Here is a 17,680-nt window from a genome sequence, read left to right as displayed (position 1 = left end):
TGAAATTTTCATCTACAAGCAGCTGAATAACGGGGAGTTCATAACTTTCCGTGTGCCTCTACTGACAGTGATGAAATATTTAGGGTTGTTTTGAACCTATTCTTAGGTTTCTCATTGTTTGAAAGTTTGGTTGCAAAAGCAAAAAGAATCCATAGTGTGTGTTTATACGATGTGTGTTGGTCAAAGCCTGAAGTTTGTACTGCAGTCTAGTTGTAGATATGGAATTCAGATGGAATAAAAAGCACATTTCAGAGCAAATTATTTTTCTATAGAAAAGATAATATTATTATGAGACTGTGGTTTTATAAAATCAAGTAACAGTCTTAACTAATAGTCTTAAACTTTTGCTGTGTAAAATCATTTCCAGTTCTATAAAATAACATTGAGTTTCTTTGGTCAAGCATTTTGCTGCCAAAGATGGGAAATAAATACAGAAGCATCTTACTAATGAGATTATTAATGACATTTTAAACTTGTTATAACAAGATCTCATTGAAATCAAAATAACACAGGCTGTAGCCTTTGTACAGTTTACAAATTGTATAATTTAATCAGTTAAGTCAAATTGTCTATTAATAATCTGACAGTCTTGTAAACTCCAGCACATTGTGTCTGTACATGATTTTTTTTTTGTCATGTACAGACACAATGTTATACTTCTCTGGATTATTGTTATAACAAGAAACTTTCTCCTATCAACGTGAAAAAGACACAGATCCTGAATTTATCTCCAAGCTTTGATTCTTACATGTAGAACAGAATTACATTCAGGTATCAAGTTTTGATTTGACATTTATGGGAAAACGTTAATAGCAAGAAGCTGGTAAAGTGCTTCCAGCATTTATTTTCACCTAAAGACCAAAAGCAGTTAAAGGCTTAGAGGTGTCAAAGCCAGTATAAAATCTTTATCTGGTCTTCTATCTTTGTACAGATTCCTCCTCCGGAAGCCACTAACCGCACACCAAAGACCAAAGTTCTGGTAACCAAGCGCCCAAACCCAACTCCGTTCCCCACTGAGACACAAGGCAGCCACAACCAGCCTCACCTGGTGGACCAGCGGGACTACTCCACAGAACTTTCGGTGACTATTGCTGTCGGAGCTTCTTTGCTTTTCCTCAACATCCTGGCCTTTGCTGCTCTTTACTATAAAAAGGACAAGCGGCGGCATGACGTCCACCGGCGCTGCAGCCCCCAGCGGAGCGCCGCCAACGACCTGGCTCACACTCAGGAGGAGGAGATCATGTCTCTGCAGATGAAGCAGCACTCTGACCTGGACAGGGACTGCAGAGGGGTGGGGGACTCCCTCCACCCACATGACATGGTCCTAAGGACTGCCTGCCCCCCAGACTACACCCTGGCTATGAGGCGCTCGCCAGATGACATCCCGCTCATGACACCAAACACCATAACCATGATCCCCAGCACCATGGGAGGCCTCACCTCACTCCACTCCTTTAACACATATCCCAGCAGTGGGCAGAACAACACTCTGCCTCATCCGCACCCACACTCACACTCCACCACCCGGGTATAGCCCAGTGGATGGACCCGTACAGGCAGGACTCTGGCGGCTAAGGCAACAAGCTAACTGCAGCGCTGCAGCGGAGAGTTCAGTCCGACCTGCTGAAAAACAGACCTTTCAGGAGTTAAACCGCCGGCCCGGAGATGCCAAACACAGATGGAATTACACTGGAATTATACCACATTCTGTTAATACCGGAGGAAATATGATAAAAGGTTTCAGATGCTTTGGATCAAAGGATCAAAACATAATAATATTAGTAATTATGGTTTTGTAGGAAAAAAAAATGGAAAGACATGAGGGGGCATAAAGGTTATAGCAGAACAACGTCTCACAACCTGAAACATTTGAGAAAGATATTTTTTATCATTATTTTTTGTTCTGGTATTACAGCAACAAAAAGGAACAGTGAAACACTTTTTCTCTCTAGCGACAGCTATGGCCTTCGGGATTTTCTGACAAACGACTGCTTGACAGTATTATCTGGAAGCAGCGCGGAGCATCAGACACGCCTTGGAGGTGAGAAGAGGGGAGCACTTTGTAAAGGAAAGAAAACATATTGTTTTCCTTTGGCATTACTCTGCAGAACACTCTGTTTGTGGGGCACAAAGTAGATGCCGTGCAAACCAATCGAGGCATGTCTGAGGGTCGTAAACGGAGGCTGTGTAAGATAAGCCAAAAGCAGCAGAGTAAACCGAAGGACTGAAAACTTTAAGATAAAGCGACCCTGTATGCACAACAGAACCATTTTGAGGAGAAAAAAATATCTTGCAAATACTTTTCATCCTTTTATTTTTGATTGAAACAATTTTATTGTATAGGACCTATTTACATATCTAAGCACCAAGGCTGTTTAAGCCCACTTCTCTTGGGCGGGGTGTTCACACTGCAACCTGCCAGTTGGACCGGGACGTAGGAAGTGAGAATGCACCGAGCGGCTTTCTGGCAGTTCCAACTTCAACACAGAGAGCTGGGGGGACAAAGGATAATTGGGATATTTTAGCACGATGCGCATGACAATTTACCTGCTTGATGGCTGCTCTGCTGATTATGTCATTAATAAGAATAATTTTCACCCTGTTCTTTGTGTTGGAGAGATTCAAGACCTATTTCCTTATTGGATTACTAGAAAACACAATGCTCTCACGGAACCTTGGGAAATGCAGTCCCGGTTTGTGGCTTGGTTTGTGGATGTCACTGGATGGATTTAGATAGTAAAACAAAACAAAAAAATTTGGGGGTGGGAAAAGATTTCTTGCATAACATAATATAGCTTGAGTGGGCTGGACGTATAAGGACTAGTTTTGTACTCTATGTGTTGGTACTACTTTTTGATAGTGGGTAAATCGCATTACATTGTATCAATCAAACCCATTGTACCTTCAGTTGAAATCAATGTTTTTTGCTGTTCTACCTATTGAAGAACCGGACCGGACCGTATCAAAGTAATTACCTGCACTGTTTATTCCATTGACCTCTCGTCACCCCAATGCCCCCCAAAAATCGACACTTCAAGATAAAAAAGTAACACGGTGGACCCAATTGGTACGGAAAATGGAGGGTGAAATGATTGAAAAATATAAAGAAGAATTCCATCTCCAGGCGATGTAGATTTGCTAATGATTTATCCAACAAAGCTCTGAACTCCAGAGCTACTTAAACATGACTGCCTATAGATGTTTAATTCAAGATAAAAGCCAGACAGATCACATGGGGTGGGAGTCGACGGAAATGCACAGCAGGAGCCTGAGAGGAAGAGCGAGTATCAGGCTGGGTCAATTCCCACGATGCACTTTTTATGTAGTTTTCATCATTAGCCAAGTTGAATCAAGTTAGGTGGTGCTTTGTGTTGGAGAGATGTCGGTGTGTCTGCCAGTAAAGCAGGATGATCAAAAGCAAAAAGTCTTACCTCTTCAACTTAATGTCTTTTTTTGCTTTTTTTCCTATATACACACACAGTGCTGTGCTCCAAATGTCTGCCATGGTGTCAGGGTTGATAAAAGGTACCCACTTCTTTAAAAGGGCAGCTCAGGTTCTGTTAAAAGCTTATACGCAGTTAATGTTTTATGCACAGCACATGAATCTCTTACCCTCTTAATTAAGCATGAACCAAAATGAAGAGCCTGATGCTGATGGCTGATCCAAAAGGAGCCAAGACTGAGGTGGACATCTACTGTCCTAACACAACCCTAATCTAGAAAACGTCACAGCAGTTCAATAGTGGATATTTATGTAAACAGAAGCCAGTAGATACGTTTCCATCCAAATATCATGCATATTTTAAGCAAACTTTCAAAATGTTGCTGACTAAAAAAGACAAAGGAAAAGCAAATTAGGTGTGTTTGCTTTTTCTGGTTCGCAGGTTGTGTAGCCTGGTTGTGATTCCATAAGATGTTGACGACACATGTAACAAACAGAAAGTAGAAGCTGAAAACTAGCATGGACCACACATCTTAGAGAAATGAACCGAGGCTTTCAGGAGTTTGCTGCTATCGGACAAGTTCTAATTGTTCTGTAATGCCAACTAGCATTGGTGATGTTGCAATTCTAATGCACAATGACAGCAGAAACAGCTGATCAGTCCTGTGAGGGAAATGTTTGCTACATCTGAACTTATTCAACAAATGTGTCTCCTTCTCTCCTTTTGCCCATTAACTCAGAAAAGCCAAAAGCCACATTTAGTCGTTTCAGTCAACCTTTTAAATGAAATACTTCAAAATTCACATAAAAAATGGTTGCTGTAATCACAGCCTGTGATTGTTTACACAGTAAATAGAGTTGGGATGGTTTGTACACGTGAAAATCACTGAGCACCAAACATCTGATTTGTGACTGGTCAGAGTCCTGATCTGAAAGTAAATCAGTGTGAAAACCAGCAGACTTGTATGATTTTTACCTTTCACAGTAATTCATGTTTTTTTCTTTTTTAACTTTATTTTAAGAACATAGAAGCAGAAGTCTGTGTTGGTCTTGGTAGCTCTCAGGACGTTTTCAACTTTCTGAACCAGCTAATCTGCACGTCTATTAATTGAAGACACCAAGAAAATTTCTAACTGCAATTGGATTTTTATTCCTTCCTTTTGGAATAAGTTTAATCTTTTTAAAATTTTACTTGCTGTTTTTCATCGTGTTTAGTGTTTCTATTTTCCATTCGTCCATCTTGAGGTTGCTGCTTTGTATTTTAAGTTCCCGTAAGGATAATTTAATCAACCTTTTAGTAACTATTCTCTTTCTAATCTTAAGGTTTCTTGGAATAGGTATGACGTACATTCAAAATGTTTTGGCTTAACTGACTAGCCGACTTTCAGGTAAATAAAAAAAACAAAACAAAAAAAACGATGGTTTCTGTTTGCTGAGTCACTTCCATGAAGGCCATCAGCTGATCTGTGACCGACAATAACTTCACCGTCTTTTCTTCAAATGATATTCTTAGCTACTGAAAGAGCTATTCATGAAAATCACCACATTACTCTGTATGTACTATTTTTATTACCAATATATCTACTGTCTTAGAGAATTTATGTTTGCCTGTAGAAATTTATTTTCTAGAAAAAGTCACCAAAGGAGCTAATCCTGCCATTAACTTGGTTCTCAGATTAAACTGGAGCATTGAGTTTGAACTTGTCTGTATGATTGGATGGGATTGAATTGACAATATGTTTGTATAAAGAACTATATATTCCTCTTGTAAAGTCCATTGAGAGAGCATGTGTTGTAAATCAGGTCAAAACATTCTGAACTGAATCCTGATGCTAAAAGATCCACAAGGATTCAAAACATGATCAGTTGACCAGTCAGCCTTGAGCTAAATTGTATTTAAAGATTTCTTTATATGAAATGTTTTCTTTAAAAAAAACTTTGCTCAAAAGGGTTAAACATATTTATTATAATAGTTTTAGTTAGCAGAGCTGTTACAAGTTCATTTAATAAATATTTCTGGCTATTTTCTTGACATCCAGATTGTGAGGAATTACGGAGGAGCTTGTTTCTGGGTTCAGGTTTATCACCATTCATTTGTTGCAGTTTAAATTCCTGAGACATCAAGAGTTCCAGAGTGAGCAGAGTTTCCACCCGAAACGCAGCGCTCCCCCTCCCCAACATGTTTCTTCATGTCATTTAGCCAGCTGCCTAAATGAAGGGAATTCTCCAAAAGTTTGTTTTAAAAAATACATGTTTATCTTAATTTTTCTTGGATTGTTTGTTTTGGAAGGCATCTTAGTAAAAAAAACAAAAACATCAGGACTCTGCATGTCTGTTGTTAAAGAAAAAACTAACAAAACTGACCAAACAAAAGAAACTGGATGTTGCAGTCTCAATAATCTGACAAGGTAACCAGGTAATACCATCTGTTCATCCTTCTAGTCTCTTTTCAAGAAGCTCAGAATCACATAATCCACAGAAACGTAACACAAACAGGAAGAAAATCTGCTTTTGGTCATTTAATTCCAAGCTGTTGCTATGATTCTTGCCTACCTATCTTTTGCTGATGTAAAGCCTGTTTTCTCTTTAAACTGAAATATTTGAAGGAAATTATAAAATATTTGAGAGTTTCACAGACAAGTTGAGCATGGGGTAAAAGTATTTTGACATTGTAGAACGATAGAACAGGCATTTTGGTTGTGATGAAGACTAGCAACACCAGAACCAACAGGATGATCCCAAGTGTCCAGTGGGGTTAAAGACTGCAGGCAGCCAGTCTAATCCTCTCCACTTCCTAATTCTGGAGCCGGTCTCTGAAAAGGATGGCTCTGTAGGGCAGAGCATCGTCATCTTAACATGTTGAGTTTGGACCAAGTCTGAGGAGAAATTGGACCACTACTGGTTGTTAGGTCTTACCTCAGTTTCTCTCTGCATTCAGAATGATGATATGGTGTCTTGTACCATCAGTACACTGCTTCCTTTACAAACAGCTCGGCCCCAGCAGTGTGGATTTTAACGGGAACAGGCCATCGCTGTTCAGCTGATCAACCTGCAAATGGATTTTTCTTCAAAATGTAAAGGAAAATACACAAGATTTATTGCCAAAAGTACTGGTAGAGCAAAGTCATAATCAACCAAATACAGATTTCACTCCATTTTGTGTTAAGTTTAGTATTTTGCACAACCAATAGGCTTAATGTATAACTGCAGCTAAATCTAGCTGATCTAGAATGAGGTGCCGTTTGTTGCTCAGTCAAAAATGAACAGGTTTTTAGTGCATCATAGGAGACAAAATTAGGAGTTCAATTTTCAAAGTCATATTTTCAACATATTATATAAATGTCACAGTCCAGTTCAAAATAAATATTGAATTGGCAAGCTGCAAATTTAGTTTCAAACTAAATATTTAGTTAATGAGCTAAATATTCAACCTGCCATCTAAATATTTAGTTTGCTAACTGAATATTTACAAAGCTCATTTGCTAGCTAAAAATATTTAGTTTTTTTCAGTAAATATAAATTTGTGTGGAGCAAAATTTAATTCAACTAAATGTTTACTTAGGATGCTAAATATTTAGACTGCTAACTAAAGATCCTGCAGCTCCTTCAGGGCTCTCAAGACTGCTGAGGCTTAGGACAACATTTTAGAAAGTTAAGATGTTAATGAAACAGATAAATAAACTGAAAAAAATACAGTGACTTACAAACACTCACTGTATTATACATGATACACTTTTCCAGCTGAGTTCATCCAGTATTTGCTTAGATTTTTACAGAGGCAGACATGTCGATGACTAGTGGAGACCAAACCTTTGCACAGCACTGTTTGGATAGAGATGAAGATGCGGGGCCTCACAGCCTGTTTTTAGTTGATGTTGAAGAGCCGTTGCACTTCTTTCCAGGGATTGTTGTCTTTCTCATCTTTCCCATCAAGCTGGCAGCTTGGACTGCTTAACAAACCGGCTCCCATTGCATCTGTACCATCTTCAGTATCCCGCCTTCTGTGAGGGTGCCTGCTAACGTCTTTAGGTCACTGAAGCCTCAGCATCTAACAATGTTAGCCACTGAGAAGGAATGAGTCATCCAGCCAAGCAGACTGCAGTCAAATCCCATGGCTTACAAGGTTTGAGTCACTGCGGGGGCAAAGTGGTGATTTTCAAAACACACAGTGAAAGGAATGCCACAGATACCCTGTGCTCAGATACAAAAATCTGGATGCTGGCACAGAGAGGCTGCTTGTTAGGCTCAAATGCTTGTCTCCCTGTTTTCCTTTCACTAAAACGTGGACATGTGGAGGCCTCTGTAGTGAGAATACATCCTGCCCCTCTTGGCTCTCTCTCAAGCACTATGCAGCTCTTTAAAATAATGAATACAGATTGCTGTTGCAGCACCCACCTGCATGCAAGGTTAAATTCTGACATATTGTAGGAAATGGTTTTTATTTCCATAAAAAAAATGAAAACAACCTCAAATTAAAACTGATGCTAAATTGTTTGAGCACATTGGTTTGTGTTCAGCATATTTCCTGCTTGCAAATTGAACTGATTCCATGTAGTGTGACATAATATTTATTAGGCCCACAAACATCACCATGAGCTTATGTTTGTAATTCCATTACTGTGATTTATTTAGAAGATGTGCCAGAGACCCTTCAACAATGAAACACTAAGTGGTCAGCTTTCTGTTGTTTCCACCGCAAGACAACAACAAGATAAACAAAGTAATAAAACACAACCTATCAGCACATAATTCCAATAAAACAACATGGCATTGTTAGGTCAGAAAACTATTAGCCCAATGTGAGCAGGCATCGCATCAGATTTGGAAACAACAGTGGTAACTGTTATTGAAAAGTTAAATACCTCCATTATGTGTTTTTTCCAAGCCATGAAGCACTTTTTCATTTTCTTTAAATAAACATCTCCAGCCAATTTTTACTGCTCTCTGCAGCTCTGGAGGGTTACATCACTAAGAAACCCGTGTAAAGCAGGAATGAAAGGATGACCTGAAAGGGTCACCATGACAACATGACAGTGATTGAAATTCAAATGACTAAACTGCTTCCATCAATCACTAGCATGACCTTAGCTAACACAATGAGCATCACAGTTGAGAAAATTATAAATTCTTTGGTCTTAAAATTTTAATTCACATTCTTATTGTTCTTCACACCTGCTTTATTTTCCACTTATGCACATCAACAAGTCACAGTCTGTTAATCTGTTTTATGGTCACAGACCTTTTAGTGAAGTCAGTCATATTCCTGCGTTGTACCAAATATTCAAGCATTGATTTGGTGCAGAGTACTTTAGATCACTTCATCACCGACTTCCTTTCTCTTCGGGCTCTACAAAAATGTATATATAAACAAATACATGAATTAATTCATTTAAAAAGCAATAAAAATGCACCCTGGATGGACGTGGTGACTGACTATGATCAGATTACTTTGCCTGGTGACGGCTAATTAGGAAATCATTTGTTGTCTTTAAAGACCTGCTTTTTTGTCATATTACAAAACACGAAAATTGAGAAGTTGATATATTTATATACACATCATTTCATTTTCCTTTACTAAAAGGCATTGGATTTTTTATTTTATCTATTCTGTAGATCCTCACAGGGACTGGGACACTGCATTATCACCGGAGGACTAAAGGCCATCCACTGAATTAAGCATGTAATTGCAGTAATGGGTAAATAGTCAAGCATGTACAGAGCCATACTAAGTAGCTGACAGTTCAGGATGAATTCCTATTTATAACTTTATATGCAAGGCCCAAAATATTACCACAAATTTGCTGGTCAGGCCCTGACATATTTCAGTTTTTGACATTACAAATGTGTCCTGGCAACTGATAACACAACATAACTTATAGGTAGTAATTACATACAAATAAAAATATATTTTCCCCAGAAAAAAATTAAAACTTACAAAGAAGCTAAGAGAATTGAAAATTAGTGAAATATCAGTTATTTCAATCATTTAGCAATCTGTTTTTAATCTAGATGAGAAATGACATGAAGAAGCATTATATGTGTCCTTAAAGAAAACATAAAACTTTAAAAAGTGAGGCACCAGGTGAAATTTCTGATCATAAATTTTAGACCTGGGTATAAATATTGATGTTACTATTGATGTTACTCGAAATGAACACCAGCAGAACAGAAAAACAAAACTTTGTTGCAAAATAGATTAAAACTAGAACTGGCTGCAAATGTTTGAACAACCAAAGCTGGGAGGAGTTTAACAGGCATGCTGGTTCAATTTCTGGTTTATAGTTGTGTCCTTGAGCAAGACATTTCACTCACCTTGCCTGCAGGTGTTGGTCAGAGGGCCCGGTGGCAGCCTCTCTGTCAGACTGCCCCAGGTCAGCTGTGGCTACTCTCCAGTAGCTTTCCATCATCAGTGTATGAAGGGGTGAATGACTGAGTGTAGGGTGAATTGGTTTGCCCCTTCTCTGGATAATGGTGGCATTAATAGCAGGTGATTGGATTAACGGCATAACTGGCTAACAAAGGCATAGCAACTATAAGGCACTTCTAAAATCTGAACGCAAAATGAAGTTTTCTGACAAATTCCTCTAATGTATCTATAAATAGTCGGTCAGTCTGTTTTACCTGCCTGTCAATTTGCTTTTGGTTGTTTGTCATTGTCATTTTAACTATCAAAATGTATATTCTACCTCATAAACCATTCATCCATATTTCCTTTCCTCCTAATTAATTTCGTGTCTTCTTTAAATGTAACAAGATTGCTAGTCTAGAGTTAAAAATTGGTTTTAACAGTTCCTTTGACCTCTGCACTTGGCATTCCTCTAACTGTGCTAACTGCGAGTTTCATACAACAGTTAGCATAGAAATCAACAAAGCTGGGCTTTCACATGAAAACTCTGCTGAGCAGTCCCTGCTCATAACATCCACAGTGTGTGCTTTGTTTAGCTATTAATTATATGAAAACTAAATCATACTGTCATGCTTTAAGTAAGGGCTAGAAGTGACTAAGGCTAACAAAAGTTAGTCAAAATGCATAAAAAAATTCCTTTATGTCATTTTTTTTGTGAAATGGTGAAAAAATTATGTATAATTTTAAAAATATCAATCTGATTTTAAGACATTTTACCTTTTAATTTTTTAATATTATAGTTGATATTCTTGGTGGAAGTTTCAAGAAAGAACATTTGGATTTATTCCTTTCATTTAGCCTGGATGGCAGGCAGTAAAACGTAAATATTAAAACATGTTCAGTCAGTACAATAGCTGCCCAAATATATCACCAATCATAAATCTGTTTTTGTAAGAGTCTGAACAACAACACTGCTGTTGGTCTGTAAGCTGCAGCGAGTTCATCTTTACCAATTATCCAAGGACTTTCCTGGCATCAGACTGAAAACTTTGGATAGACATATAGATTATCATAACTGTTTGCTGGAACTCTGTTTCCTGGAAAATCTTTTAACAACCCCACTTTAAATAAAGCAGGTTTTACAACTACTTTTTGATGGAAACATTAGGCCATTGAACTCATGTCTAACAGTTAAACCCAGCCATTTCATTAAATGAGCAAATAAATCTGAAATGAGTTAAAAATTTCATTACAGCTATTAACTTGTGGCATTTTTATAGATAATATTAGGAGTTAGAAAGCTTTTCATTTTTCATTTTCTTCTGGTGACGCATGTGCTTAAATTTAACCTTTTTAACTTGTTTGTTTTGGATTCAGCCCCTGGTTAAAAAAAAATTGTATTTTCAGAAAATGTTATGATCATGAACAGAATGCATTTGTGGTTTTAATTGGATTTATTTTCTTTCCCCTTCAGAAGATGGCAACCCCACAATGTCGAAGTATAGTTCTATTTTTGTTTGTCCTGTTTTGCTGCATTCATTTTGAACTAATTTAATTAATTTGCAACATTCTGCTTTATTTTCCATGGTCAAAAAACAGAGCCTTGTAAACATTGTAATAACAACTGCTTATTTAAGCCATGTGTTTCATTTCTCTTTGTGGGTTGTGATTTCATATTTACTGGTTGCTGTGTTTCCAAAATGACATCCAGCTAGTCTGACTTTGGATTTAAAGGTGTTGCATTGGAAGCAGCGCCTCTTTCAGAGCCCCATGTCCAGAATGCAGATATAATCCTAGAATGCCTGAGAGATGAGAATGACTCCTATCCAGTGTCACCCTCCATAAAACACAGATTTTCAGTCAATTTCAAGGGGAGCTTCTAAAACAAACAAAACTCATTGAAGTTGCATCAGCTGTTTCCTTCGAGCCCCATCATGTGTAGGTTTAATGAGACAGAATAGCAGGAGACAAAAGGCTCACAGTTGGGATCTAAGGACACTTAAAAAACCCTGTTCTAGGGGGATGCTTCACTTTTGTTCTAGTGTAAATCTACCCTGACCATGTGTTGACCATGGCCAACACTCAGCCTGTGTCAAAGCAAATGGAAGGGGAAGAGCGAACACTGCGAATGAATGTAGAGCAACGTGCCATTTTCTGACCTCAGTTCACAGCAACAGTCAAAACCTCAGCTACATCCTTGGAGGTTTTTTCTAACAGTCTTAAAGCTATGGAGAGGTTTGTTCTTCAAATGCCATGTGAGATGTGGGGAACCATGTGAGCAGGTCTGGCATTTGTATTGTAGAATTTTTGTCACTTGTCTTTCTTTCTGGTTAAATAGTCTTACTCTTCTGGAGCACAATAAATGATTTTAATATGCTGATATGTGTTAGTATTATTATTATTATTATTATTATTATTATTATTATTATTTCCATTCCGTCTGTTCCACGTGACTCCACATACAAAGAAAATGGAGCGATCCCATTCCCTTTCACTAGGAAGATGTCTCCAACAGTACCAGAACCAGGATGACCAGGCATCCATCATGACTGGGAGGATATGAGCCCTAAACATGTACTGTTTATGAAGCAACATAGCCAAAATATAAACAGAATTTCACCAGATTTAAAGTACACACCATTTGTTCCTTTTGTAACCAATGATAAAACAGACTAAACTTTACTTCATGACAAACCAACAGTTGTCCAGCCGAAATAAAGATCCTTAAAAATAGATATGATTTTATCTTCACCTTTGGCAAAGATAACATTTTTTCTGGTTTTTCATTGGTGTGGAGAACAAGAATAATCCCTTTAAAGAAGGCTAGTTTCTAATTTGAATGTACAGCAGCATACTCAAAAATACATTGTGGATCAAAAAGAAAGTGCAGTTCCATTAATTTAGAAAAAAAATGAGTCCTCTAATAGAAAAAGAAATGGTTTTAACATTTAATTAGGCCTTTAGCAACTTTTGAACTATGTAACATTCACAGTAAGATGAAGAAGAATAATCCTAGCTTTCTTTTCAGCATGTTAGCCAGACAGATGAAGATTCATTTGGATGTGGAGGTATGTATAGCAAAGTAAATGTGTACTGTGCTTTAATGTGAACAAGATATTTCCATCATGCGACCATGTCAATGAGAGCAGGTTAGGGTTAGCCCAGTGTCTTCTTCTGGGTTCAGTCACATGAAGAGGAAGTGAACAGCCAATAGAGGATCAAAATCCCAAATTCAATTCAAGATGTTTGACTTCCTGTTTGTTGTAGAGCTGGAGTGCCAAACCTCAATGAAAACATAAGCTAAATGAGGCGCTGGGGGAGCAGTGGACCAATCTCTGTACTAACTTTTTCAAAACCCTTCAACTTTGCAAACACCTGACGTGTGTGCAGCATTTGATGAGTGTATACATTCAAACAGCAAATTTATTTTCCAGAAAAATAATAAACTCTATATACAATAGGCTGTTTGAATCTAATAATCAAGATTATTGCTTCCACACATTATTGAGCAATCCATGTGCAGTAGAGGGAAAGCTGGATTATAAGGTGAGTGTTGTTGCAGCAACTATAGTCTTCACCATACGTTGTGGACCAAAGTCAGCCTATTCTGTTTGATCAAAATCTAAAGAAAATCTGTCAATCCCAGATACCTTTGACCAACGCGTAAAGTTCTGAGTAGATCTGTGCAGTCAATGTCTTTGGATTCTAACTGAATAGGTTGTATGCTCACATATGGAGCAATCTGATGTGACTCGCTTTTTCATTTGAACCTTCGCTGAAACTTTGCCACATTCACAAAAAGTTCTAGAACCATTTCACCCAAAGACTCTCTACATCGACAACAGCATTCCCTCTGAAAATGTTTTTTCTTTTCTTTTTGCTTACTTTATTATACTTCATGCTTGTTTATTAAGTTCAGGGCTTCACGCTTCATGACAAGAGTTACATATAATCTGTAGAGTACACAGATCATTTAAAATACTCTATGGTCTTCTGTAAATTTCAGGTTGAAGCTTCTTAGTGTTTCCTCTTATCTAACTGTACCACTAATACAGTAGAAGCAGTATTTCACACAAGGACATGGGAGAGATTTGTTAGGAGGGGGGCATACTGGCATTTTGTTTTAGTACTAATTGGAAATCAATCAGATTTCATCCTCTTCGGAAAACTGTGACATTTCCCGTTTTTTGCCAATGATTAGAAACAAATTATTCCAGAGACTGACTGACATTTGGAGAGCAGGTGGCTGTTTGGAGTGGAGTGTGAAGGATCAACAGAGCATGTATTTATGCTCTCCGCCACTGCTTTCTATGTGTGCGTGTAGGCGTGTACATGTGTGTATTTGTCTGACCAAGGGCACACGCTACTCTGGGCTGCTTAGCTAGAGGGCCCTGTAGGAATAGCTTGATAAGGGGGGCTTATTTACCATAATAATGCATCTCATCTGTGCACATCAAACACTCCTGCCCAGTCTGATAACCCACTCTTTAATTTAGCACAACTGTTTGATCTAGATGTGTGGCAGTGTTCCCAGGGCCACTGTCACAGGCAACAAAACAGTTGGATAATTGCTGTGTACTTTAGCAGCGTTTCACAAATAAAAGTTTTCCATGATGCACCGATGCAGGGAGTCATTTTATGTGCTGCTTCTGATAACACAGCCTTTTAGTCTGAGAAATTATGTGGAGATTTTTCATTGTTGCTGCGAGGCACATTTAGTCTTAGTCACTTAACCACTGATATCCATGTTTTAATTATTTGTTAACTGTTTGCTTTAAAAGCTACATAACTATATAAAAAAAAGAAAAAAAAAAGCTTTCCTCCAAGTTAAAGGTTGTTTACATGTCACAAAACATTTTTGGTGATTACCTTTAAATTGCTAAAATAACTTCACAATTACTATCTATAGTTGTGAAATTCTCAACAAACCAGTAAAGCTGCTTATGTTTTTCAGATTTGACCATGAAAACAATTCTAAATCTTAAATCAAGGAGTAAAAAAGACAAACATTTTGGAGATTAAATATGTAAAAAGGGATAAAATTACTTATTTATTGTCACAAAATGTCATCTAATTCTAAGGAGATGTCTGAATCAGCTCGAGTCTGTCTTTTCCATGCTGAAAACCAGTGGCTCTACTTCAAGCTCCCAGATTGTGGAGCTCTTGGTCCCAACGCTCAGCAGGAGCCCAGCTGCCTTACAGAGGAAGCTCGTTTTAGCTGTTTGCATCTGGGATCAAGAGCCATTTCTCATCGAGGTACCCTGTTTTGATGTAGACACACCACTAAAATGGCTCAGCTGTTTCTACACCAACAAGTAGGGAGTATTCCACCTTTATCTGGTCACTTCATTGCAGACATGTAAAACAGCACCATATAAAACCAAAGAAAGGAAACGGGGGGGGGGGGGGGGGGGGGGGGGGGGTGGATGGAATCAAAATTAGTCCTCCAAATCACTACAAGAGGTGACCCAAAGTCACACCCATTACGAGCTCCCCCAGCGCTGTCTCTCCACTCTGCATCCACCACATGTATTACTTACTGTGGTCATTTAAAAACCACTCTCAATGCTTGCTTGCAGCATAAATCATCCATAAGGCAAAAGAGAGAAATCTGATTGGAATCTTTATTTAAGGTTTATTGGCTCTAGTGGCCTCCACTTGACAGTGAATTGGGCAATGAGAGAGACGGAAGGTCCCCTCTCTCATTACCTATTAGTTTATCTAGAGAAACTACTCATTACCTTCAATCAACATTTAGAACCATCTACTTTATAGAATCAAACATGGAGAACCAACACTTAGTTTTATGCATCACTAATCTTACCAAACACGGAGACAAACACTTTCTTCTTCTTTTGTTTTATCTTTGTGCTCTTTCCTTTGGTTTATTGTTTTGTTTGTATTTCCTTGTAATTCATGTAAAGCACTTTGAACTGCCTTGTTGCTGAAAATGTGCTATATATATAAAATTACCTTACCTGCAATAAAGGTCATCGGGCCGAACCTGTGAAATCCGGCCTGTGGCCACCACAGCACCTCATATTCAAGTCTTTTTGCACAACTAATTAATGCTCCCATGAAGAGTTGACTCCAGTTTTTGTCTGATCACATATTCCGGAGGTATGGTCTCTCACAAAGACACTTAATTTGCTGACTCACATTAAAGCAAACACATTATGCTGCCATGTTTCAAATGGCAAGACTAAAACTGTGAAATTACTAACTGAAATTCCCAGGACACTTATTAGATATCCAAAATTTGCTCCGCTTTGAAGTTGCTGAGTCACACTTCTCCCCTTAACAAGCTCTTTTAATCAGGCTTTTGTTCTTTTCCTGTCAACACATGCAACAAAACTTTGTTCGTTGTCCGTGTTGGATTTAATTGAGATTTGCTGAGTTTCTACATCATCTGAAACATGTTACCCTCAGGTAAGGCAATTAAAATCGCTGCACTGTCTTTTTCTTCTTCTGAAAGACATGCTGGGGCTGGGAAAAGGCACACATTCAAACATATATCGTTTACAGATTTATGATCAAATATTTTTGATTTATAAATAACATCTGTTTAGAATTTACATTTATTTTTTTACATAGATTTTGTCGAGTCAGTTTTAAAAACTGAAGATGAAGCGTAAGGGGAGGAGGCTTGTTCGACAGCAAAGGAAATGATACATCTTTTCAGATTTTCTAAAGCAGGCTGATTGGGAGCCATTAGCAATCTTTTTTCCAAAATAATTTTTAGAGAGCCACACTGTTTGAGGTAGAAGCAACTTGCGGTCATTACGATCAAATCAAGCTTACGTCTCATGTTTCATCGTATGTCTGCGAGCAATCTGCCTGCCATGATTGAACCAAACAAATTCAATCTGAAAGGATCTGATGCCTCTTCCAGCCTGTCTGACAGAATACCTCTAAGCTTAATGAGGTCTGGCAGTTGGCCTGTTCCTTCTTACTCTCTTAAAGTGAAGAAACTTGGACGTGTCAACAGTAAAACTAATTTAACCGAACCGACAGCCAGAGTGTCTGCATTAATGGAATTGTACTGTTCCTAACTCTGATTTGAAGTACTTGCAAGTAAGCTTGCTTTCACAAAAGATTCTAATTATTATGATAATGTGCACTCAAAATCATCATCATGATTTGTGTTGTGTATTTTTTAAAAAAAATAAAGTGTTATGGGCTTCCTAGCACATCATCCTGGTGAAAATGATCAAATGGCACAACAAAGACAAAGAGCACAAATGAATACTTGATAGCCTCATGTAGCATGGTAAGTCTAGAGTAGTATTTTTGTTACTCTCTTAAGTCAAAGGATCATTTATCTTTTTTTTTGTATTTGCCTATGGACACCCACTGGAATCCTGTAGGTAGATCTACTGGTAGTGGCTAAAGCTGCTCAGCTCTAGAGTCTGGGTGAAGTTATCATAAAGGCTAAAAGGGATTTAAAGATTCTAGGAGAGCAAGCTAATATAATATTAACAATTATATTAATAGATTAACTGCTACCCCCAGTAAGGCTCTGACTCCCTGCAGGTACAAACCTGTCGCTTTATGAGGCAGCCAAACTACTAATCCTTTTATTACACATCTGCTCTGTTTGGTAGCAACAATAATTTGCAATTGTGGCAAATAATACAGAAAATACTTTTAATTCAATTTAGCTTATTTATACAGCACAACAAATGTCATCTTGAGGCACTTTACAAAAAGTCACTTCAGTTCAATCATACATACATTTTAATTGGTCCTAGTTATTAAGCAGCACATAAAGCTCACTTTTGTTATTCAAAGTGAATAATAAGACACAGAAACATAGACAGAAACTTTAAAAAGACAATCACTTACATTGTGTTGTTGACATTACATCAATCCCTCATACATAACATGCATGT

At 37.9% G+C, this 17,680-nt stretch overlaps 1 protein-coding gene across 3 annotated transcripts in view; it reads left to right on the top strand.

The window, feature by feature from the left end:
• nlgn1 (neuroligin 1) overlaps positions 1–5,745 on the top strand; it is a 351,083-nt gene extending 345,338 nt beyond the window's left edge. For all 3 annotated transcript variants that reach the window (XM_023339778.1, XM_023339776.1, XM_023339777.1), the window contains one exon: positions 932–5,745. In XM_023339778.1, coding sequence (XP_023195546.1) covers positions 932–1,534 — 603 coding nt within the window. In that variant the 3' untranslated portion in view covers positions 1,535–5,745. The remainder of the gene's footprint in view (positions 1–931) is intronic.
• Positions 5,746–17,680: the final 11,935 nt, after the last annotated feature.

Source organism: Xiphophorus maculatus, chromosome 9, assembly GCF_002775205.1.
Source record: "Xiphophorus maculatus strain JP 163 A chromosome 9, X_maculatus-5.0-male, whole genome shotgun sequence".
Lineage (NCBI taxonomy): Eukaryota > Metazoa > Chordata > Actinopteri > Cyprinodontiformes > Poeciliidae > Xiphophorus > Xiphophorus maculatus.
The sequence above is the reverse complement of the archived record's forward strand: the minus strand, read 5'-3'. Positions and strand labels throughout refer to the sequence as shown.